The sequence below is a fragment of the Natator depressus genome, chromosome 8 (assembly GCF_965152275.1).
Source record: "Natator depressus isolate rNatDep1 chromosome 8, rNatDep2.hap1, whole genome shotgun sequence".
Classification (NCBI taxonomy): domain Eukaryota; kingdom Metazoa; phylum Chordata; order Testudines; family Cheloniidae; genus Natator; species Natator depressus.
The window spans coordinates 90,265,370-90,289,277 of record NC_134241.1 but is presented as its reverse complement, the minus strand read 5'-3'; the positions used below and the strand labels follow the sequence as shown (position 1 = coordinate 90,289,277).

At 40.7% G+C, this 23,908-nt stretch overlaps 1 protein-coding gene across 1 annotated transcript in view; it reads left to right on the top strand.

Annotated features, from left to right (window-relative positions):
- The window catches only part of PATJ (PATJ crumbs cell polarity complex component), a 207,377-nt gene that overhangs the window by 1,700 nt on the left and 181,769 nt on the right, over nucleotides 1-23,908 (top strand). The window contains exons 2-12 of the mRNA XM_074961634.1: nucleotides 4,629-4,685; nucleotides 4,773-4,939; nucleotides 6,684-6,878; nucleotides 8,490-8,629; nucleotides 10,172-10,367; nucleotides 11,921-12,049; nucleotides 14,175-14,387; nucleotides 17,935-18,034; nucleotides 18,980-19,071; nucleotides 20,384-20,525; nucleotides 20,828-20,962. Of these exons, the coding sequence (XP_074817735.1) occupies nucleotides 4,664-4,685; nucleotides 4,773-4,939; nucleotides 6,684-6,878; nucleotides 8,490-8,629; nucleotides 10,172-10,367; nucleotides 11,921-12,049; nucleotides 14,175-14,387; nucleotides 17,935-18,034; nucleotides 18,980-19,071; nucleotides 20,384-20,525; nucleotides 20,828-20,962 (1,531 nt within the window). The 5' untranslated portion in view covers nucleotides 4,629-4,663. The remainder of the gene's footprint in view (nucleotides 1-4,628; nucleotides 4,686-4,772; nucleotides 4,940-6,683; nucleotides 6,879-8,489; nucleotides 8,630-10,171; nucleotides 10,368-11,920; nucleotides 12,050-14,174; nucleotides 14,388-17,934; nucleotides 18,035-18,979; nucleotides 19,072-20,383; nucleotides 20,526-20,827; nucleotides 20,963-23,908) is intronic.

Below are 23,908 nucleotides of genomic sequence, written 5' to 3'. Positions count from 1 at the left end.
TCTTAAACAATAACCTGATGAAAGTCTTGTTTTTTAAGGCCATAATTCTTCCCTGATTAGGTGCGTGGGCTCCTGGACTGTGTAAGGTAACACACTATCCTGCCACAGGGCTGTATAAAATAGCTTCTTTCCTTCTGAAGGATTCCAGAGTTGTTCAGAAAATTCTATGCACTTTGGGACAGGACACTATATCTTTGCCAGGTCTTAACTTTTTCTAGTATAGTAATGTTGTTTAGGGGTGTGACCTTTTTTGTGTGACACTTATATACTAGCAAAAGCCCTCGTGTAGCTGCAGGCATAAAAATGCTTTTTCTGATGTAACTTATTTCACTTGCTAAACTGGTATAAGCTATACTGTCAAAAGCACTTTTTTGCCTATATAAGCTGTGTCCACACTAGGATTTGCCTGTATTGCTATACTGGTGAACCTTTTTGTTAGTATAGACCTGGCCTACATCTGTGTTTGGACAGTACCTAACACATTTTGGATGTTACTGCAATTGAAATTGGAGTGTCACACCCTGCAGACCTGAGTGCATTGCACATGCCATGAACTCCTTGCATTCTTCTGTGAAATGTTTGCTGGCAGTTTGCAGATAGCTGGCTGGTCATGTGATACTGTCCTTCCTTGTTCCCAGTTGCTAAATTGCACTGAAAAATGCTGAAAACTTTTCTAATATTACATAACCACGTGAGCAATTGCTGTAGTTGCCGCATAGACGTTGTTCAATTGCGAATCAGAGGGGAGGTGCCCAAGAGAGAACTTAAAACATGGAAAGGTTTGAACCCTTGAGCTACACTGTTTGCTTGTGTATAAACGGACCATTTTGTATCAGGGATGTATCTTTTGCTATCTCCATGAAAAACTGCCCAAATCTGGCCAAGTTTGAAAAATCCTACTGGCCCTGGAACCGAAAGCAGGGAACCTGCCTCTCCTGTGCTCTCAGAGGCACCCTGCTGGGCCCAGGCAGTGTGAAGAAAAGTTTTCTGATTAGAATGCGGAGGAAACAAGAGCTGGATTGCAGGGGATAAAACCAGGGCCAGATTAACACATAGGCAGGCTACTCATGTGCCTAGGGCCCAAACCTGAGTGGTGCTGAGACCCCGTGCATCAGGTTGCAATGGCATTCATTCAAATTTGGCCTGGCTGCCCCATCATCCTGGGTGGCATGGGACAACATGAGCAGAGGTGCAACCCTGTGGTTTCCTAGGGCTCAGTGATGGTTAATCCAGCCCTGGATGGGTTGGAAGGGCAGTATAAAATGGAACAAGAAGCCTGGTAGGAGAGCCTAGGATTGGAAGCTAGAGAGCATGGGAGTTGCAGTGGAAACTGGGGTGGAAGCAAAGAGGAGGAGACCAGAGAAAAGGAGCCGGGGGATAGAGAGAGAACTGGGAATGGTTGGGCAAGAAGACTAGCACTTAGAACAGGTGAGGAGCTGAGGACGAAAAGCCTGAGGAGGTGAGACTAGAACTAGCGAGGTGAGGAGAATGGGATGGGGAGGAAACAGGACTGGGACAGACAGACTGTACGTGAGGATCACTTCAACTGCCACTGGTGTGTAGCTGCCTCTGCAATAGCTCTTAGCAGCTCCAGTCAACCGTTTAAGGGTGTAAGTGGAAATTTTCATTTGATTCTTTTTCTCCTGGGCTCTTCTGCCTATTTGGTGGAGCCAAAAGGACACTCCCATTTTTTCTGCTTTAATCCTTCTCTCTTGAATCCTTACCCCATGTCATAACTACTGTCCTTCCACCCACTACAACACAAACATGATTCACCTTCAAGACAGTATCAACACAAGCCTCCAGATGAGGTGGTTCTTGAATATGTGCTGCTTCCTTAGTGAGTCTTCAGGTTTCCTGCCAGATTGGATTTATTTTGTGGTGTGAATTTATTTTGTGGTGTGACAGCTCCTGTGTTTGAGCTGTCTTTAGGGTGTTTTCCAGTTACTTCCACAATGGGATTGTTTTGCAGCTCCTATGAATTGTGTTTGAGTGTTTGTGGGGCAGGTAAAATTGCCCTGTTTGATAAACCTCATAAGATACTTTCAAACTAAGCATGGTCAGGCCTGGAATATAGGAGAGAGTGGTGTTGGTGCTTCAGTCTGTTGTATTTTCTTCTGAGTTGATTCAGGACCAAAGCCCAGTGTGGAATTAAGGGGGGATTGTTGCAAAAGTGGCACAAACCTTTCCTCAGAGGGGCTGGTTATTAATGAATTAATCTTGTTTATTCTTCACACAGTATACTCCTGATTATCCCCAGATAAGATGGGGGATGCGGGTTTTGTTTGGATAATCGAGAAGGACTCCACAGGTTCCACCCACATGATCGGATTGTAGGATTGACATCCGGGCTGCAGAGGGAGCCCTGTGCTACTGCTCCTACCCTCTGATTATTGCAGGCGTAAGGTGTAGGGGGAGGCAGAGGCCCACGGTTAGTACTCTGCTCTGCCCCACCAGGACTGCAGCCTTCCTTGCACCTTGCGCCTTCATGCAGCTCCACTGTCACAGTAGGGTTGCCAGGCGTCCGGTTTTCAACCAGAACAGGTGGTCGAAAAGGGATCCTGGCAGCTCCGGTCAGCACTGCTTACTGGGCCATTAAAGTGGTGCAGCAGGGCTACGGCAGGCTCTCTGCCTGCCCTGGGTCCATGCAGCTCCCAGAAGCGGCTGGCATGTCCCAGCAGCCCCTGGGCAGATGGGAAATCCATGCACTGTCCCTGCCCCCAGTGCTGGCTCTGCGGCTCCCATTGGCCGGGAACCATGACCAATAAGGGCTGTGGGGGGCAGCGCCTGTGGGCGCCGGCAGCGTGCACCGCACAGAGCCGCCTGGCCATGCCTCCACCTAGGGGCTGGACATGCTGACCTGGAACCGCCTGAGGTAAGCGCCGTCCACACCCTGAATCTCCTGCCCCAGCTCGGAACCCCCTCCCACACTCTAAGTCCCACCCAGACCCCGCACTCCCTCCCACATCACAACCCCCTGCCTGAGCCCCCTCCTGTGCACTAACTCCCTCCTGGAACCCACACCCTCTCCCACATCCCAACCCTCTGCCCCTGTCCTGAGCCCTCTCCTCATCCCCAGCCCCACCCCAGAGCCTGCACCCCCAGCCTGGAGCCCCCTCCCGCACTCTGAACTCCTCATTTCTGGCCCCACCCTGGAGCCCACACCCTAGGGGGCTGGAGTTAAAGGTGGGCGGGGCCTCAAGGGGTGTGGCAGGAGCAGGGCCTTGGGGAAGGAAGGGGTGACAGAAGGGTGTTCGGTTTTGTGCAATTAGAAAGTTGGCAACTGTATGTCATGGCCTTGCTCACTTGCTCTTGTGACAGCGGGGCTGCACAGGGCTCTCTGTGCTCTCACAGGAGCCATTCAGTAGCAGGGTGGCCTCCCCCGCATCCCTGAGTCTCTGCTCTATTATCCGAACCTCTGCATTAGCCATATCCCTTCCTTGTCCCCCGTGGGGATTCAGATACTGCAGAGGTTTGGATAATAGGGGGTTGGAAAGTCAGGCGTATACTGTGTATCTGTTTAAGTTGGTAAACTGCTTTGGTGGCCCTCAGCATGCCAGGCCCTATGTAAATGCAAGGTGATGATAGGCACATTAGGGCTTTATCGTCTCACAAAACATATTGCGAACACTATTTATTTATTTTTTATTTTATTATATTTTATTTATTATTACAGTACTACCTAGAGGCCTCAACCAAAATTGGAGTCCCATTGTGTTAGGCACTGAACATACACACAGTAAGAGATGGTCCAGCTGTAGCTCACAAAAGCTTATGCTCAAATAAATTGGTTAGTCTCTAAGGTGCCACAAGTACTCCTTTCCTCCCCAAAGAGTTTATTTAAATAACTAAGACAGACAAAGGACAGGAGGGGAAACAGAGGTGAAGTGACTTGCTCAAGTTCACGCAGCAGGTTCATAGTGCAGAGCGGGGAATAGAACTCAGATTTCCTTATCAAGCCCAATGCCTTATCAACTAGACCAATTTTAGACCCTGATTCTACAATATATTTTGCATGGGTGGAGCACCACTGATTTTGGAGGGGATTCGCACAGATGTAAGGTTCCACCCACATGATCGGATTGTAGGATTGACCCATAACTGTGAGGAGTCTACCAGTATTTCAATAATTAAAATAACAGTGGAAAAAGTAGTTGTGTATTTTGAAAGGACATCTGCTTAAAGTGTAGTCAATTAAAAACAAGTTTAAAATAGTTTGCTGTGACATACCTGTATTTCAATCTCCTCTGTCAAGTTCTATGTCTTTTACAGTTGCATTTTTCTGTGTTTAAAAAATCTTTTTTGCCCTTGTTGCTTTGTGAAAAGCCCAAACAAACAACAAAGGGAAACTTGGTGACTATTTATAAGTAGCAGTGAAACTGACTGCATTTGATTATAACAAAGTAAACAATACTGTAAGTGAAGTAGACACAATGAAAAAATAGAAGTTTATCCTCCAATATCTATTATAGTAATCTTACATGTTACTTATAGAAATGATACAGTAAAATAAATTTTTTTTTTTTTAGTTGACTCTGTCTCTTAAGCAATCTGCTGGAAGGTATAACTTAGTTTACACTTGGTTTCTAAGTCGATTTATTTATTTATTTATTTTTAACGTCATCTAGATTATTCTGACTGATTCCAAAGAGATCAATTCACCATGCCTGAAAATCCTGCAGCAGGTAGATGTTTTAAGAATAATTATCTTTGTTGAGTAGTAAGAGAATTATGAGCCAGAATTCTAATCTGTATTATTTGGGATGTATCAGATAAGCAGCAGGTGCTACAAATTCTTGATCGACTGCAAATGAAACTGCGAGAGAGAGGGGAGACTTCACAGAATGAAAACCTGACTATTTTATGTAACACACTCAGAAGCCCTTTGTTTAATCAGATACTGACCCTTCAGCAGTCCATCAAGCAACTGAAGGAGCAAGTAAGTTGAAAGTTACCTTTTTTGGCTATTCTATTGGCTATATTTATTTAGGAATTTAAATTATGGTATGTAGGCGTGTGTCACTGGGGATGCTGCCATTTGGCTTTATAAACTGTGACTGGGGTGATTGAATGTTCTGTTTTCCACCACGTTGGTATTTAACCGGGCTATGGCTCCGATAACTGGAGGATCCGAGTGCCTGGCATGCTCACCTACACACCCAGTTCAAGTCATAGGGCTAGTTGAACCAGGCACATGAACTTTAAAATCAGGAATTAATTCTGCATGCCCTGGGTGCCAGTGAGCTCTGCAGGTGTCCTGTCTTATCCATATGGCTGTAGAAGACAATTTTACCTGTAAATGCAAATACATCTAGGAGCACAATGTGTGGCAACTGCATAATGAATGAATACCTGGAATATTCAGAATCAGTATTCAACAAGTTGATTTTGTTCAGGTTCCTTTTAAATATACTTCTGAACGAGAGAACTCTTTCTCCTGCTTGGCATGTCAACATTTGTAATTCCTAGGGGAAAGCCTCTGCATTTGTTAGTTGACTGGTGTTGCTATATATTGCATTCCAGCTCCTAGTAATTATAGCATGTGCAATCTGTTGCTTGTGGACCAGGCCCAACCAGGGGGAACACGGAAAATGTGTGGCCTGTGAACTGGAGAAAGCACAAGTGGCTCTTCTGCTGTTTGTTCGGCTTTCCTGAACACTTGAGCGGTAACACGCTTTGACTGAAATAACTGAATAGAGGAAGGATCATGAGACCCGGGATAAAATTTTTAGAAGTGCCTAGGTGTCTTAGCATAAGTCCTGTTGATTTTCAGTGAGACTTAAGTCAGGTCTGTATTACAAACTATTACTAGCATAGCTATATTGATCAGGAGTACGATGAGATGTGATTTGTGACCGCCATAGCTGCGCCAGCAAAGGCCCCTTGTGTAGATGCAATTATACTGGCAAAATTGTGCTTTTGCCATGATAGTTATACTGGCAGATAAGCCAGTATAGTTTATTTGGCTCAGTTTTGCCACTATAAGCTGTGTCCACACTAGGCTATAGACAGACTGGCAAAGCCTTCCAAGTGTAGACCTGGCCTTAGGTACCTTAAGTCTCTTTTGAACATGGGACTTAGGCCTATGTGACCAAAGTGCATTTGAAAATTTAACCTGTAGTCTGAAGGCTATTTCGACAGTCCTTCCACATGTGTTTAGATCCTGGGGAGAAGAGGGGAAAAACAGGAGAGTAGGAAAAGACAAGAAAGAGGGATGTAATGCATATAGGGAGAATGAAATGGAAGGAAACCGAGAGAATATTTTTTCATTTAAAAAATAGCTGAAACATGGAGGGATTGTATTTTTTTTTTTTTTTAATTCTTTTTTAATACCAAAGGAACTGTTTTGGCTAGTGCTGCTGTCATGCTGCATTTCTTCTGTCTCCAGCTGATTCAGCATTCTTTCTGCCTCTTTTTCTTTTCCTCCTGTTTTTATTTTGTGCACAAATTAGATGTCGTCCCTTAGTATGTGCCTGTTCCTGTTAGTCCTTTCACACACTTGGTGAATAGTTTAGGCAATCCTGATGTACGTACTAGGTATTAATATTCTGATTTAAAATCCTGATAAATTGTTTATATGGCTGGTTTTGTACAAAATCTTATACCTGCAAATCTGTTTTTATATTGGATTTTTACTTTCGCAGGATGGTATTTGACTAAGTATTTCTGCTTGTTTTTAACAGCTCAATTACATGCCTTCAGACCGTTCAGTGGACTTTGATTTTACTAAGAGAGGGTTACTAGTATTTGATGCTGACAGATCCATTGCTAATGGGAATGTGTATATGGCTTATAATTCATCTGGACCCAGAGTAGATCCACTCACTCCAAAAGTAGGAGCTGATGAATTAAACATGATGATCCAACGGATGGCAAAGGTAAAGTCCTGTCATCGCCAGTGTGTTTAAACTTATTTTCAACAAATGTCAATTCTTTTGCATACATTGTGTTGCAATAGATTGCCAAACATAACTTTCTGTACTGTGTCTGGGGGAGTGGTGTCTTATAACTCAGTAAGAGAGTAGAGTTGGTTGGGATTCCCTTCTCCCACACACACCGCCCCCCCACCCCCCCCAGTGGAAAAACTTTGACAAGAATGGAAAATATTTTACTTGACTTTTTTTTTCTTATAATCAATACCCCAAAACAGAAAATTTTCAGTTGGCAAAAACGATAATTATTTTCCCATTGATGAAATTTTATGGGAAATAGATGTTTCCTGAAAAAATTTCAGTTTTGAATTTTACCTGCTGAATAGGAGTGGTATAAACCGTGGAAGTGATTAAAAACATTTTATATACCCCTTAATTTAATTTGAATACAACTTGATTTTAAAACCTAGTCAGACTGATACTAACTTCATGAACATAGACGGTGTAGCACGGGTGGCCAACATGACCCTGAGAAGGAGCGAGAATTTACCGATGTACTTTGCCAAAGAGCCACAATAATATGTCAGCAGCCCCCCATGAGCTTCCCTCCTTCCTCGCACTTCCCGATCAGCTGTTTCTTGGCATGCAGGAGGCTCGGAGGGGGAGTGGGAGGAGCGAGGGAATAGCAGGCTCAGGGGAGGGGGCGGGAAGCGGTGGAGTGGGGGCAGGACCTGTGGCAGAGCCAGGGGTTGAGCAATGAGCACCTCCCAGCACGTTGGAAAGTTGGCGCCTGTAGCTCCAGCCCCAGAGTCGGTGCCTACACAAGGAGCCACAAATTAACTTCTGAAGAGCCGCATGGGGCTCTGGAGCCACAGGTTGGCCACCCCTGGTGTAGCATATTAGTATAGCAGAGCCATTTTTGTACAGGCACAGGGATCCAACCATGTAGGACTGTGCCTATCCTATGCATTTAGAACTGGGCATTATTTTCATCAGTTGGGTTAATTGGTTAGTCATTCCTTTCTATATTAAATATTGACTACCTTAATGTAACTGTAGTGTTTTACAAGCTAAATCTCTTACTGGTTGAGTTAAAGACTGAACGTTATTTTAAATAAAACAGATGTGATTAAAGTATTTTTTTCATGGGTACTTTATACTAGTAAATGCACCCAGAAACTTTGTACTAGAGGGAAAAATATATGTATTTAAAAACCATAGCCTTTGAATGCCGAGCTAAAAACTAACCCTTTTTAAAGCAAAAAGCAGCCAAAAGACAAGTTATTTGCTTTAGTTATGCAATGTTTCCAGAAATTCTAAATAAACTGCATTAATCAGCATTTTGTACATACTTTTTGTCCAGTTTGGAATTCATCTCATAATGTGAATGAAGTGTGAAAGCAGCTCTTAAATTTCCTGAGGGTTCAGAACCTTGGGCTGCCTGTATATACTGCATTCTGTTATATGAAAAATAAATAGGAGAGGTTTATAGAAGTAACATATGTTCAAAATTCTGAATATTTTTTTTTAAAGAAGGGGAGAGACTAGTTCTTCTTGTACTCATAAATTTTAAACGAGATCATTCTACTGTGTTGCAAATTAACTTTTTTTTATTAGGGCAGGCAAATAGAATATATAGATATAGAAAAACCATCTGTTGGAGGTCTTGGTTTTAGTGTGATTGCCCTTAAAAATCAAACCGTGGGAGAAGCTGGTATCTTTGTCAAGGAAATCCAGCCAGGAAGCATAGCTGCCAGGTAAGAATATGCAGATTTGTGTTTTATTAACCTTTATTTTTAAAAATCCCCCTTCAGAAGTGCAGCAAAATTATGATTTTGCATGTTTAAAAAAATAATTGCAAGAAAAACACTGGCTAAGATTTAAAAAATGACTAATAATTTTGGGTATGCAGTGTTGTTGTAGATGTGTTGTCCCAGGATATTAGAGACACAAGGTGGGTGAGGTAATATCTTTTATTGGACCAACTTCTTTTGGAGAGAGAGGCAAGCTTTCTGAGCTTATACAGAGCTCTTCTCTGGTCTGGGAAATTAACTCAAGAGTGTCACAGCTACAGCAGATGAAACCACATTCTTGATCATTATGTTGATTTCTGATCATGAAATCATTCCCCAAATAACCTCAGGAGATACTCTACAACCTCATCCCCCAGAGACCTTCTACATGGTTCCCAAGATACATAAACAAGAGAACCCAGGCAGACCCATCCTATCTGGCCACAGCATCTTACTGAAGGAATATTGAGACTTATAGAAACCATCTTCAAATCACTCACCACACAAAGGACCAGCTTCCTCCAGGATACAACCAGCTTCCTCCAGAAACTCCGCTACATTCACAACATCCCTTACAGTGACAGCATTGCTGCCTGCCTCACATATTTACAAGATAATGCCAACCCTCAGATATCCACCCCAAACACATCATCAAATTCATCCTCACACATAATTTAACATTCAACAACAAACACATTGCCAAACCATGGGTATAGTCAAGGTACTAGGATGGCTCCAATATACCAATCTCTTCATTGGCCACCTTGAAGAAGAATTTCTGGAGAGATGCACTACGAAACCAGTGATATGCCTGATGGTCTGTCCAGAGGATGAAAATATCTAAACTCCCTCAGATTTCCACCACAACTTCAATAATCACGACCCATCCATTCTACTCGCTAGTGTGGGAGTGTTCTAGAGCAGTGGTTTCCAAACTTTTGCACTGATGACCCCTTTCACATAGCATGTCTCTGAGTATGACCCCCCCCCCCAATAAATTAAAAACACTTTTTATATATTTAACACCATTATAAATGCTGGTTGCAAAGCAGGGTTTGGGGTGGAGGCAGACAGCTAGCGAACCCCCCCCCCCCCACGTAATAACCTTGTGACCCTCTGAGGGGTCCTGACCCCCAGTTTGAGAACCCCTGTTCTAGAGAATCAACTTCCTGGACTCCACAATCAGCTTCAACAATGGAATACTACAGACAACTATATATGAGACACCCACTGATCACCCCACCTACCATGGGAACACACTGAAAGATCTAGCAAGCGTACCATAGTAGTGTTGCAACAAAAACCAATTTGTCTGGGTTATTAAATAGAATGTGGTGTGCACATAACTTGTATGCTAGTGGAGACAATGTAATAAATTAACATTTTTAATATAATTCACTTAATATTGCATTACGGTTTATTCTGAATGTTCCAGTTTAGATGACAAAATCCTGTTACGTAGTCGCATCTATTTTTTTTTTTTAATTCTTTTAATCTTTTATCAAGGGATCAAAGATTAAAGGAAAATGACCACATTTTGGCCATTAACCGCACCCCGTTGGATCAGAGCATTTCCCATCAGCAGGCTATTGCACTGCTCCAACAATCCACAGGATCTTTACATCTGGTTGTTGCTAGAGAGTCAGTCCAAAGAAACAGCGGAACCTCTGCTGTCTTAAGTGAAACAAATCTGCCTGAGACTGTGAGTTATGATACTGTCAAAAATCAGTTTTTGGAAGGTGTTAGTGCTCTCTAAACATATGAAAGGATTTTTACAGTTTTAACTATTTTTGTTTTACAGCAGTTAACTGATGTGCTTTTTAACTGTGTCTAAGAATGCAGGTATTTCATTTTAAAGTTATCATGCCCTAAATATGATGATTCCATTGCAAAGCTGTGTGAATTTGTTGTAAAGTAGATATTGGGGTTTTTGTGAGGGAGCTGGAGTTGATGCTTTAGTCAGTTGACCCATTCTCAGTAGTGGAGCCTGCTTACAGAGGGGCAGGGTAGGGCAATTTACAAATTCACCTAATGCAAAACATTTTACCTTGGGCAATTGGACTCTGATTATGACTTAAAAGAGGGTAGGCAGTGTTTACTTTCAGCAGTCTCCACTGATCAGAATATGATTAACTCCCCAAAGCAATGTCTTATTTAAATAAAGTGACGCATACATACATCGTTGTGAGGGGAACGTCTTGATTGCATGATTAGTTTGCCAGTTTTTCATATCAACATTCATATGTTGCTAGTCTCCACTGATTGTGAACCCACTAACTTTCTTGAGCGTGAGGGCTTATTGTATACTCGGTTATGTAATCTCACAGGTCCTGATAATTTAGTAGGGCCACACACGCCTGAGAATGGGGTTTGCAATATTGTGATCTTAATTTGTTATATTGGAAGCTTTGCTGGAGATCTTTTTCAGAGGGATTTTTGTAGTACTGGATAATTATTTCCCTCATGAATATCGTAGAGCTAGTGAAATTTGAAGGTTTTAGTGGATAATCAATATTGTTTATTGCTCTGAAAATTTTAAAGAATTAAATTTTAACTGCTTTGTCATTAAAGCATTTGCACCAAACAGACTAACAAAATAAAATAGAAATATGTTTCTCTGTGGGGGGTCTTTAAACTTCCTTTATGATTTTTCACTGATCTTGGCCAAGATTTTCAGTATGCTAATAAATCCTTTATTCACAGAAGTCTTAAACCTGCCTGCTTTGCCTCATTTTGGTGTCTATGTAAGGTGCAAATATGGCAGAGGAGTTCTCAGATTGTCTTGTATGCCACAAGGTTGCAGTGCAAAATAGCTTAGAGAGATGCTTCCAATTCAGTACGGCAAAATGTATATTGTGCTATTCATACAAAGTGTACTGGAGCTCTATTCAGCATGTAAGTAAAATAACAGAAGTAGGAAACTAGTAAAATATTAAACAAAAACTAGGCGAATGCAGACTTTTTCCCTCCCTGTGGGTTGCAGTAAACTTGATTTTCCAGAAATTAAAATGGTAGTCTTTACTATTGTAAGAAATCCTAAAATTGCCTTTATGTAGTCAAGAATGGTGTCTTATGAAAGTGAAAAAGCAAAATTTATGCAAAACCCATTGACTGACTGACCAAGACTCAATATGGCTCCAGTTGTATATGGGGAAATTGCTCTGAATAAGATTATTAATAATTCCCAGCAGACATGAAAGCTGGAAATACTGATTATTAACTGAAATTAAAATTTCCCTCTTCTATTAATTGCAGATTCAGTGGGGCCATGTTGAAGAAGTTGAACTGATTAACGATGGCTCAGGATTAGGTTTTGGAATTGTAGGAGGAAAATCAAATGGTGTTGTTGTAAGGACTGTTGTTCCAGGCGGATTAGCAGATCGGGTAACTTGTTATTTTATGTCACTTCTTATTTGGTTTTAAAGTACGATAACTTCTTTTGACAGTTCTAAAATAAACTAATATATGTAAACAAAAGGAGTCTGATAGCATCAAAGACTGAATGCCAATATATATATTGTATATAGAAATAAATACATGTTCAAGGTATGATGACTGATAAAAAGTCAACACTGGAACTGAGCTAAGTTACTTCTCTGGCATGGCATGCCTTTTATTGCATTCCAGATCAGACAGAAATATTAAAAGCTTGTCCAGCATTATAATTAGCATTCAATAAAATTTCAACCATTAGTCATCCGTGTTGGGACAGCTACTCTTAACAGACATGCAGATTCTGTATAGAATGTATAGATTTGGTTACAATTTTACAGGGGTCAACTCTGCAAACTCACATTCTCATGTCCGTAATCCTTAATCATGCAGGTTGTGCCACTAAAGTAATTGGCACTTACTTGCGTGCAGGGCTGGCCTTATGAGTGAGCCATGTGGGCAACCGCCCAGGGTGCAGTGGTCAGGGGGGTGCTATAGTCAAGAGGCAAGGAGTGGATGGACCTGGGGTACAAGGCTGCGGAAGGGAGCTTGGGGAATGGCTGGGGGGAGGCAGTGCAGCCCAGGCTTGATGTGGGATGGTAGGGGAGGCAGCGGGGGCCAGGGGTGCCAAAATACAAGTTCACCCAGGGCATCATTTCCCCAAGGCCAACCCAGTTGCATGAGTATATGTTCAAAGATCCAGTGCATGGGTTATTTATAAAGATTATTTATTTTTATGTGAAGAGGCTTGGGCCTGCGCAGAGCCCCACTGAAGTCAGTGATACCTACACAGGTGCACGGATTCATCTGTCTGGATCAGATTGCAGCCTTGGGGTCTTAGTCTTTAAAGACCCAATCATGACCAGTACCAACTACCCTCAACTGAAGCATTTAACAGGGTTGGGATTTCAATGAGAGCTCACCTATGACTGGTTACTAACTGCTGCCCATAACCTTAGATGTGCAAAAAAGACATGTTGCATTTTAAAATATTAATGTAAGGCAAGAGGCAGGTTATAACACATGTTCCAATTCAGAACAGAAATGAAAACTGGGTATTTGAAGAGCTGGAATGGAAAAAGTCAGCTGTTGCTTGAGAGCCTCCTCTATAAAACGGTTTGAAGTAATGAAAACATTTTCACTTACTGTGAAACACCTCTTTTGCTGTGAGGAACAAAATATTTTGGCTTCCAGTGACAGCTGTAAATTAAGATATTACTGTATCAGTTTCAATTAAACAAGAGGACCGATGCAGTTAAAAATGTGAAATATGGAGCACGTATATGCCAAAGCTCAATGAAGTAACACCAGTATTAATGTGCATGTTAGTTATTATGGGCGAAGTCCTCAGCCGGTATAAATCAGTGTACTTAAATCAACAGGAATATGAAGATTTACACCAGCTGAGGCCATGGCCCTATGTATGTTTAGTATGGTTCTTTCTTACAGTAAAAATAACAGCTTGGGTCTCAATCCAACCTTTTTTGTTTGGTTGGGTTTTTTTGGGTTTTTTTTTTTTTTTTTAAATAAATATGAGGAAAACTAGTCACGAGTGTAGTCCCATTACATTCAGTGGAGTTAGTCACTTGAGTAAAGGCTAGTCATGTGAGTAAGACCTGCAGGGTTGAGTTTTTAACATTTGAGCTGTTCAGGTTCTTCAAATAGCCCTAAATCAAAATGCTGTGCTTTGTATCCCTAAAACCCTCTTCTGCTATTGGATAGCATGGTTCTCAGAGAAAATCTCAGACTACAGGATTACAATACAGTGTCCGCATTTGTTTCCCAGTAAATATGAAATTTAACCTTTTTCTGATTAATTGTACCATTAAGAGCTGTATGGTTTTACTTTTTTTTTTTTTTAAATCAGTTTGCTGTAGAACTGCTAACTGCTGTGGAAAAAGCAATGGTTAATTGTGTTGGCATTTCCTTACGTTATTTATTTTGCAGCATTGATTATTTTTTATGATATTTTCATGCACTAACTGCCCCATGAAAATATACTACTCAATTTCAGTTCTGCAATGTAAAATTTTGGTCCAGTTATTAATTTTTTTTTTTAAATGTTCCATGTTTGAAGGATGGGAGACTTAGAACAGGAGATCACATCTTACAGATTGGAGGAACCAATGTACAAGGAATGATCAGTGAACAAGTTGCCCAAGTGCTGAGGAACTGTGGGAATTCTGTTAGGATGGTGGTTGCAAGAGATCCAGCATGTGAGGTTACTGTGACCCCACCAACTCCTGTGAGCTTGCCTGTTGGTGCATTACCTTTTCCTCCAGACAGGGGTGTAAGTATCTGACATTTCCTCACAATTCTTCAAATAAGTTCTGCTGTGGTTTACAGCCAGAAAGAGAGAGCACAGCATTCACAAGTGCTAAAGAGTTTCAGACAGACTGCAACATATTTTGTTATTTGAGCTTCCAAATGTCATACCATAGTATTAAATGATCCTTATTTTAGCCATCAGTTCAGCCTTTTGTGGTCTTCTACAGTATACTATAAATACCTATTATCTCAGGGCCAGACTGACCAGGGCAGTTTCAGTGTTGCAGAATTTATTACAAAGTGAGTGATTTGATTTAACAGGATCATAAACATTATTGATAAATGGAACGTTTAGATCGCCTTCCTAGCTTATTACATTCTTGCTCATCTGAGCTGATTTAAAAAATGACTTTTTCTTTCCTAAAATCCAGCATGCACTATGACCAGAACAGAATTATTCAGCACAGTGAGCTACTTCTCTTCATGAAACATAAGTGTAACATCTTCCTAGTCTACACAACTTTGATGGAAAATGTATTTTAAATATTTGAATCTTGTTTTAGCAGATCTCCTCCCGGTCATATCAAAGGTTGCTTGGTTTTTTTGTTTTTTTTTTGAAGTCATCCTCTTCAGTTTTGAGTAATTAAAATCAACAAATGCTACACTAAGTGTACAGTAAGTCTGGAAACGTCAACAAAGCTGTGCTTGTACACCATCTGCTACTAATGCGCTAGTTAGATTTAGGTGTGGAATCTCTGAGTAGCCTTTTTCTTTCTTCTCTTGTTCTTGATTATAACTTGGAATCTGAGAGGAGCCGTTCTTTAAAACACAACCTATGTTTGCACTCTTTCCCACTGGACCAGGTTGCTCCAAAGGCATCTCTTAGCTTCTGGTGGGGGAGAGAACCTCACTTCTCTCTGGAGAGATCCTTCTCTCTGAAGATAGGTGATGTTGAGCTATAATGGGGAACCGGGTTCAGTTCTCCTCTGAAGTGAGGTTGCAGTAATAGCAGAGGATTGGGGAATGGAAAGAGCCTACATTTCAAGTGAATGAGAATGGAAATGTTCCTACTTCCTCCTGTCTTCTCGTTTGCCCTCTCGAATTTTCCACCCCTTCAGGAGATACTAATGCAGCCAAGAAGACATTGGTTAAATAAATGTCATCCTGAGTTCTTTGAGCATGGTGTCTTGAAAGCGGGACATGTGTAGTGCTCTGAAAACGGGAATTTCCTAAAGAATCTATATAGCCACGTAGAATCACTTGCTGGCTCTGTCACATTTTCCAAGACTATATATACAGCCTTAACTTTTCCTCCCCTAGCATATATTATTTTCACATTTCCTGTGTTAGAGACTGACCTTGCAGATTGACTTGTTCAGCAGTATACATGTTCCATAGATCAAGCTGCAGCAATCCTGCATGCTCTAGCTGCTGCAAGCCTTCTAAAATGTCCTCCTTTCTGCTGTTAGTTTTTGTACTGTTTTTTCCACCGCTTTGCAGGGTCTTTCAGGTTTCTGAGACATCTAGAAATAAACTCAGATATTGCTAGTCATGACATCTATTGCATTCTTTGTTGGCAGAACCCAGGCATTTAGATTGAAGAAGTATCTGGTCAATTTGCTGGTAGATTAGTCTTTGCAGAAATTGACAGCAGTAGCTAATCTGAATGTGTTTTTCCCTGCTTCATTTATTGTACTTGTTAAAGGCAGGTCACGAAAATCACTTTGCACCAAGAAATCTACTGCACAAGAAAGATAGCAATTTTTTACTACCAGAATCTCATTCTACTCTGACTTCTGAGAAAGCATTTACTAGCTGAGAATTTTACAACGGCAAGATTTTTCCAGCTTTATGATTACCGCTTAAATCAGCAGAAATATGTCTTGAATTGCCAATTAGTTTGTTGTATATTAAACCACTAGTTTTGCATTAAGCTACCTCAGTTCTCTACCACAGTTTCTAAATCCACACTACTCTGTGTATATAAGGAAACATGTGCAAGGCACATACCTACAACCTACCAATTTAGCCACAGCTCGGGAATGGGCTGTTATGTTTGGGATTGTGTGTCTATATTTCCCAGAATCCACCCGTTAAATCCATATTCTACTACTCCACTTCCAGTAACGTGCCATAGATGAATATTTTTGCAGAACTAGGAAATGCCATCAGTCATTCTGCGAAGTGCCTCTGGCATTAAGGTTTCTGGTGTTGCCTTTGAAGGAAGGGTCTTGAACTGTCAAAATGGCTCTGCATGGAGAGAGACAACCAAAGATCAAGTGAGCAAATGCATAACGGCGGATGGTGAGGGATGCTTCAGGGGACCAATCCATAAATTTCTCCTGGGATCAGATCATGTCTGAATACCTTATTTGATTGTGGTTAAGAAAACACTGAACAGATGATTCAGAAGCCAAAAGATAGTGCCAAGTTATGTACTATTCCATTCTTCTCTGTTCTTGTTTCCCTTGTTATGATGAATCTTCTTATCTTTTTTTTTAAGCTGTAAAGCTTTTTTAAAAATTCTCCAGATTTTCTCCCCACTCCCATGTTTTAACTTGTGTTCAGTGGAAGTGATTTTTTTTTAATGTGGCTTTGACTTCCTGTTGTCACTTCACGTTCTAAACAAGTCCTTTGAAGCTTCCACTTCTCCGTGCGGTCCGGTCCGGTCCAGTCCAAATCAGGATAGTAATCATTTCAAACTTGCCCTTAAATGTAATTAAGTAGATATGCATATGATTGATATAAAATTAAAGTGGTGTCTTGCACACCTAGCTTTGTCTTGAACACCATATTTTAAAATGTGCTATATGCGTTTGTTGGATATAATTACCAAAAAGTGCATATTGTGGTTTTTTTCCGGTAGCATCCACAGTATGTTTGGTGCTTTCCAAACATAGGAGTGTAATGATCTCTGTCCGAAGGAGCTCATGAGCATGTTTAGTGTAAAACAGAGCAAGTGTGTGGTTTCTTTAATGATTATAAGGAATCAAAATATTTTCCATTAATAGGATCTACGAGAAAAATAATTTTTGATAAAGCCAGGGGACTGAGAGCCAAGTATTTTCTCTCTTCCACTGGCATGGTGTCATGTACCTGAAGCAGTTCTCTATTCCCACTCTAAATATTTAACATCGGGTTGACGTCATCAAAATATTAGTAATGCAGGCGTTAAAAAAAATCCTATTTTTATAGGTGAAAAAATTAACCAATAGAGACTTTCCAAAGCACTTACTGTCTGACAATGGGTACTGTGATAAGCATGGTCCCTGGTCTGTATATGAATATTTTATGTATTTACAGATATTTGTTTCTGATATCATATATATTATATAGCCAAGATTTTCAAAAGTGGCTAGTGATTTTGGGTGCCCAAATTGACACCTTTATTTTCTATCCTCTGGAAGTGAGACCCCTTTTGAGGTGTCCGAAGTTGGTCTACCAAAATCACTGGTCACTTCTTCAAACCTTAGCCTGTAATTTTAAATGTTAGTGATATAACAAACTTTTTTTTTTTTACTGTAATGTGGACATTCAGTTTTATAAACTGTATAATATTTTATTTCTAGGCTAACACTCTTTTTGATACCTATGATGTGGAGCTTACAAAAAAAGATGGACAAAGCCTTGGTATAACAATTGTTGGATATACTGGAACATCTGATGTAGGTGAGTTATACGCTGACTGATTATGAAAGACTAGAGCAGAGGTTTATCAAATGCCCAGACTGGCCTTATGTTTTTGCTGAAGTCTTTGATACACGCCACATAGCTCAACATGCACTTTCATTTCTTTAATGAGGTTGATGTCTGAGATTTGAAGACCTATTAGATTATCCAGTTCATCTCTCTGCCAGTGCAGGACTGTGAGCATCTCAACAGTGTTTAATGTGTGCCATCTTCACAAGGTGATCCTTTTTCAGCAGACAGCTATTTCATACTTTGCACTAGTGTCTGAGCTCTGGGAGCACACCAAAATATCTGTACGTAATTATGGGTTCACAGAGTGCTTTTGTCCAACTCTACACATGAGAAAGAAGGAAAGCTTTTTGTGATTTCTACATACCCTCTTACAAAATATATCTATCTATACAATAGAAAAGTGCATTTGTGTGAGATTTTTCACAAGGGACTTCTCGGATTTAAATTATTGAATTGCTAAAACTAAATGTAAGAGGATGAGCGAGGCCTTGATCCAGCAAAGCACTTAAGCACATGCTTCACTTCTAAGCATAAATACTCCCCTTGAAGTCAAATTCATCATATGTAAGTGATTTGGTGGATCAAAGCCTGTGTAGGCATGGAAGCTGACCTAACATAGAAAGGGCCTTTTCTGAGCAGGGTGAATCAAGTAGGGCAGTATAAGGAGGCTTGCATTGCTGCTCTTATCTTGAGTGCAGATTTTGAATCATAAATAACTACTAATTATGTGAGTGTTGTGATTTCAATGGTCATTTGTGACTAGGAGGAGGTGCAACTTCATTCCACTTGTGGTCCCAGGCCTCCAGAGGTGCATGGTTCTTAAGCTCTAAATAAATGTGTGCTTAACAAAAGGCCCAAATTAGTGCTTTCATTTATTTATTCATTCGTTGGTTTTTGTTTTATTTTTTAAAGCAGAGTCTTCAGGGATCTTTGTGAAAAATATAATACCTGGCAGTGCTGCAGATCACAGTGGCCTTATACAAGTCCAGGACAAAATTATTGCTGTAAGTAAAATATTTCATTTGGATCTAATTTTGGAACTAGCGGTTATTTTACATATATCTGGATTTTTAAAACACACTCTACTAGAGCTTGTTCTTCATTCATTCAGTGCTAAAGCACATCCCATTTGTAAAAGAGAGGAACACTGGCAAATTTATGACTGTCAGCAAGAATTAGTATTTGAGCTTATAGCTCTGGTTTGCAGTGGTTAGATTATTAATGTACTGCCAAAAATGAGAGCGAATCGTAAATAGTAAAACAGGATAGATGTTTGGATTGAAGCATCTTAGAGCAGGGATCTTGACTTAGGGCCTGATTAAAGTACTGAGCATCTTCAGCTCCTGTTAAAATTAGTGGGATTTGAAGGTGCTTGAGACCTTGCAGAATTGTGTCCTTTATGCCCATCTATAAGTATTTAACATTGGGTTGACGTACTCAAAATATTATAACGCAGGCATTAAAAAAATCCTATTTTTTTATAGGTGGAAAAAAATTAAAACCTGCTGGATAAATGTCAGGGCCACGTTAACATGAAATGGCTAACTTTGCATTCCTAATACAAGTAGGAATAATTCTATAAAGATTTCTTAACATGAAAAGAGAGATCTGACTTTTATAAAGTGCATATAAAATATTCGGGAGCAAATGTTTTGCAGATACAATGCCTAAACTGTCACAGCCTGGCCTCTCCCTCATTTGGTGCTCTCCTGTACTTACAGCTGCAGTTTTGTGTGCATAGTCTAGTCAAGGGTCAACAGAGCTTACCCACTTCTCATTTGGGGACTGTGGAGTCCAGGTTAGATTAGTCTACCCACTTTTTTTTTTTTTTTTTAAACCACTATGCACTGATTGTGTACATAGTTGTTTGCATATTTATGTGTGGAGGCTTGGTAGAGGTTGGCAGAAAACTTATGCTATGATCTGAACAGACTGTTAGTCTCTCAAACTCATCCAGGAAGCTCTATGCACAGTAGCGTGCGAGTTGCTGTCTGCACACAGTAACTCTGCTGAAAAGCAAACTTATTTTACGTTTCTGTAAATCTAGTAAAATTGCTGTTTTGTATTTGCCCATGCCTGCTATCAAGGAGACGTTTTTATTTTGTATTTTCTTTTAAGAATAAACTTTGAAGATGGCATTTATCTGATTATTTTGAAGTAGCTGAGTTAATGCAATTCTTCTTTTGCAAACTTTGCAGTCTGTGAGGGCCATTAGTATAACTGTTAGAGATGAGTTGCACTGTTGCTTTATATATCTCAGCGAATGTTAGAACTCAACCATAATCTGATGTCTATAATCTGCTGTTTCTGTACTAGGTTGATGGGATTAATGTTCAGGATTGCTCCAACCAAGAAGTGGTGGAGGCGCTGCGGCGCACTGGCCAGGTGGTGCACCTTACCTTGCTTCGACAGAAACCTCCTCATGCTTCTTTCTCTTCAGGAAGATCTTTAGAGCGAGGTAGTCCTTTTCCTCCCTTTGCCATTGGTTCATTTAATTTTTCTTCCAATTTATAATGACCAAAATAAACCTTTAGGGCCTGTTCCTGTGAGCTGCTGAGCAACCATAAATCTTGGGCTTAAGGATCTTCTGCAAAGAATCAGACCCTTTGATGTAGGGTGGAAGGGTGTGTGGGGAGTGAAGTGGAGTTGACAGCAAAGTTCCTGTAAACTGAACAAGGAAGCTGCTAGTGGATATTGGTTATCATATCATGTATCCTGTGTACTAGCTGGCTGACTTGAAAGTTTTTTGGATCTTTACAGTGCAGCCAAATATGCCAGCCTTAGTCCTGTCTGGAGCTGTAGAGACGGAAACTAATTTGGATAGTGAGACTGAGGAGGATCAAGAGGACAAAGATAACTTTGAAAATGAAAAGAAGCAAAATCTACACAAAATAGGTAAAACATCTTGTAGTTTTTTCTCTCCTCTCCTGTATATCTATTGACTTCTTGAAATTCATTTCTTTAACCTAATTTTCACAATGATGTGACAGTTTGGCTTCCTTTTCCTTGCACAATTTTAATTTTCTGCTCTTCAGTGCTTTTTTTTTTAACTAAAACCAAAATTGCTGTGTTTTCTCATTTACTTGCAAGAGATTATTATTATTATTATTTTTTTTTTTAAGTACATGGGAAAGGTGCCAGATGGACAGCCCTATCACAGACCTTTGGCTCTGATTCTTAGAGATGTTGGGCACCTTTCTGGAATGGACACAGATGTGATAGTGTGCAAACTGTGGCTGTGCAAGCTTCCCTTGACTATCCCATCAATGTGTCTCAACCCTGATCTGCATGACCTGCCTTTAGGGATGAGTTCAGACTCCACAGACATTCAGTCCCTGATCTACTTGTTCAGGGTAACAGCTGTGCTGTTGCTTTTTGGTATGTGGATACCTGCCCACTCTGAATTCGAAGAGTACGTCATCTCATATCTGACCGGCCACAGATGTACAGTGGCAATCCGTTTTTTGTCACTGTTAACTTGGGCTGAATTTGAATGGGTGACCAAGAGCTTAATGATATTTTCAGTCTAATTAAAAAGAGATTGCTAGATGAAGTAGGAAATCACTATCTAGGCAAGGGACATGGATTGCTACAGGGAACTTTAAACAAGCAGACAAAGGTACAATGTGACCTCATGGCTGGAAGTTAAAGCTAGACAAATTTTAAACTAGAAATAAGGCATTTGTGGGGGGGGTTTTTGGTTAACAGTCAGGATAATTGATGATTGGAACAGATTACCAATGGATGGGGTGGATTCTATATCCGTTGAAGTCTTTTTAAAATCAAAATTGCATGTCTTTCTAAAAGAGATGCTCTTATTTCACTGCAAGTTATTGGTTTCAGTGCAGGAATTTCTGGGTGAAATTATATTGCTTATGTTAAAGAAATCAAACTAGATTATCATAATAGATTTTAAGATCAGAAGGAATTATTAAGTGTTTTTAAATCATAGGATTTTTCATCCTCAAAATCCCTGTATTTTTGGTAAATTTAATTGCATTCTAAAGACAACCTGGACATGGAGAAGAAAAATGGTAATTCAGATGTTCAATACTATGTGTCCTCGATTACACATGATGCTGCTGTAGCTATTTAGGTCCAAAATTAATCAATATAGTGACGGGTGTTTGAATTGGAACTTTTTTTTTTTAAATGCATTTCACTGATGTCTACATGTATGATTAAAGTGTGAGTTGAAAGAGGGAACATTGCTTGGATTCACAGGAAAAAATGGTAAAATCGATAGAATTTGACTGAGGTTCTCAGTAACACCCACTAAAGGTTCATAATCAGGTGCATGTTCACTCTGATATTTTTTTAAAATGTCTCTGAATCTAAAATTGTATGCAAAACACCAAGTAGACAATGTAAAGCGCCCTCCTCCCACCCCCCAACTGAAGTGGGTAGAGTGCTGTGTGGGCACAGAGGTTTGCCCATGCAGAGCTCATTGCAAGATTTGGGCCTAAAGTAAGAGATCACATGGCAAGTGATGGTAGAAAACACTGGAATGAAGAACAAAAGACAAATGTTACAGGAATAAAATCATGAATTTCCTTTTGGTTCATAATGTAAGTCTTGAGGGGTTTGTAAATCTTTCTAAATATTTTTACTGTAGGTAAATATGAGGGTTTTTACCTATCATGGAAGAAATTGTCTTGAGTCAAGGACAAGGCACGTGGACAGGTCAGGGGTTGCCAGGCATAGAGAGTTGTGTGAGAGAAGGCAGAAAGAGTGAGGGTGAAGGCAACAAAGTGTAGTGGTTGATTCTGAAGCTTGTGCAGAACAGAGAAAGACAGTGAAGGGAGGGTGGGGGGGAAAAGCTGGACAGAGAAGTATGTGGAGGCAAAGTTGTGTAGAATCATAGAATATCAGGGTTGGAAGGGACCTCAGGAGGTCCTTTAGTTCAACCCTCTGCCCAAAGCAGGTCCAAACCCCAACTAAATCATCCCAGCCAGGGCTTTGTCAAGCCTGACCTTAAAAACTTCAAAGGAAGGAGATTCCACCACCTCCCTAGGTAATGCATTCGAGTGCTTCACCACCCTCCTAGTGAAAAAGTTTTTCCTACTATCCAACCTAAACCTCCCCCACTGCAACTTGAGACCATTACTCCTCGTTCTGTCATCTGCTACTACTGAGAACAGTCTAGATCCATCCTCTTTGGAGCCCCCTTTCAGGTAGTTGAAAGCAGCTATCAAATCCCCCCTCATTCTTCTTTTCCGCAGACTAAACAATCCCAGATCCCTTAGCCTCTCCTCATAAGTCATGTGTTCCGGTCCCCTAATAATTTTTGTTGCCCTCCGCTGGACATTTTCCAGTTTTTCCACATCCTTCTTGTAGTGTGGGGCCCAAAACTGGACACAATACTCCAGATGAGGCGTCACCAATGTCGAATAGAGGGGAACGATCACGTCTCTCGATCTGCTGGCAGTGCCCCTACTTATACATCCCAAATGCCATTGGCCTTCTTGGCAACAAGGGCACACTGTTGACTCATATCCCGCTTCTCGTCCACTGTAACTCCTAGGTCCTTTTCTGCAGAACTGCTGCCTAGCCATTTGGTCCCTAGTCTGTAGCGGTGTGTGGGATTCTTCCATCCTAAGTGCAGTACTCTGCCCTTGTCCTTGTTGAACCTCATCATATTTCTTTTGGCCCAATCCTCTAATGTCTAGGTCCCTCTGTATCCGATCCCTACCCACCAGCATATCTACCTCTCCTCCCAGTTTAGTGTCATCTTCAAACTTGCTGAGGGTGCAATCCACACCATCCTCCAGATAATTTATGAAGATATTGATACTGGCCCCAGGACCGACCCTTGGGGCACTTCACTTGATACCGGCTGCC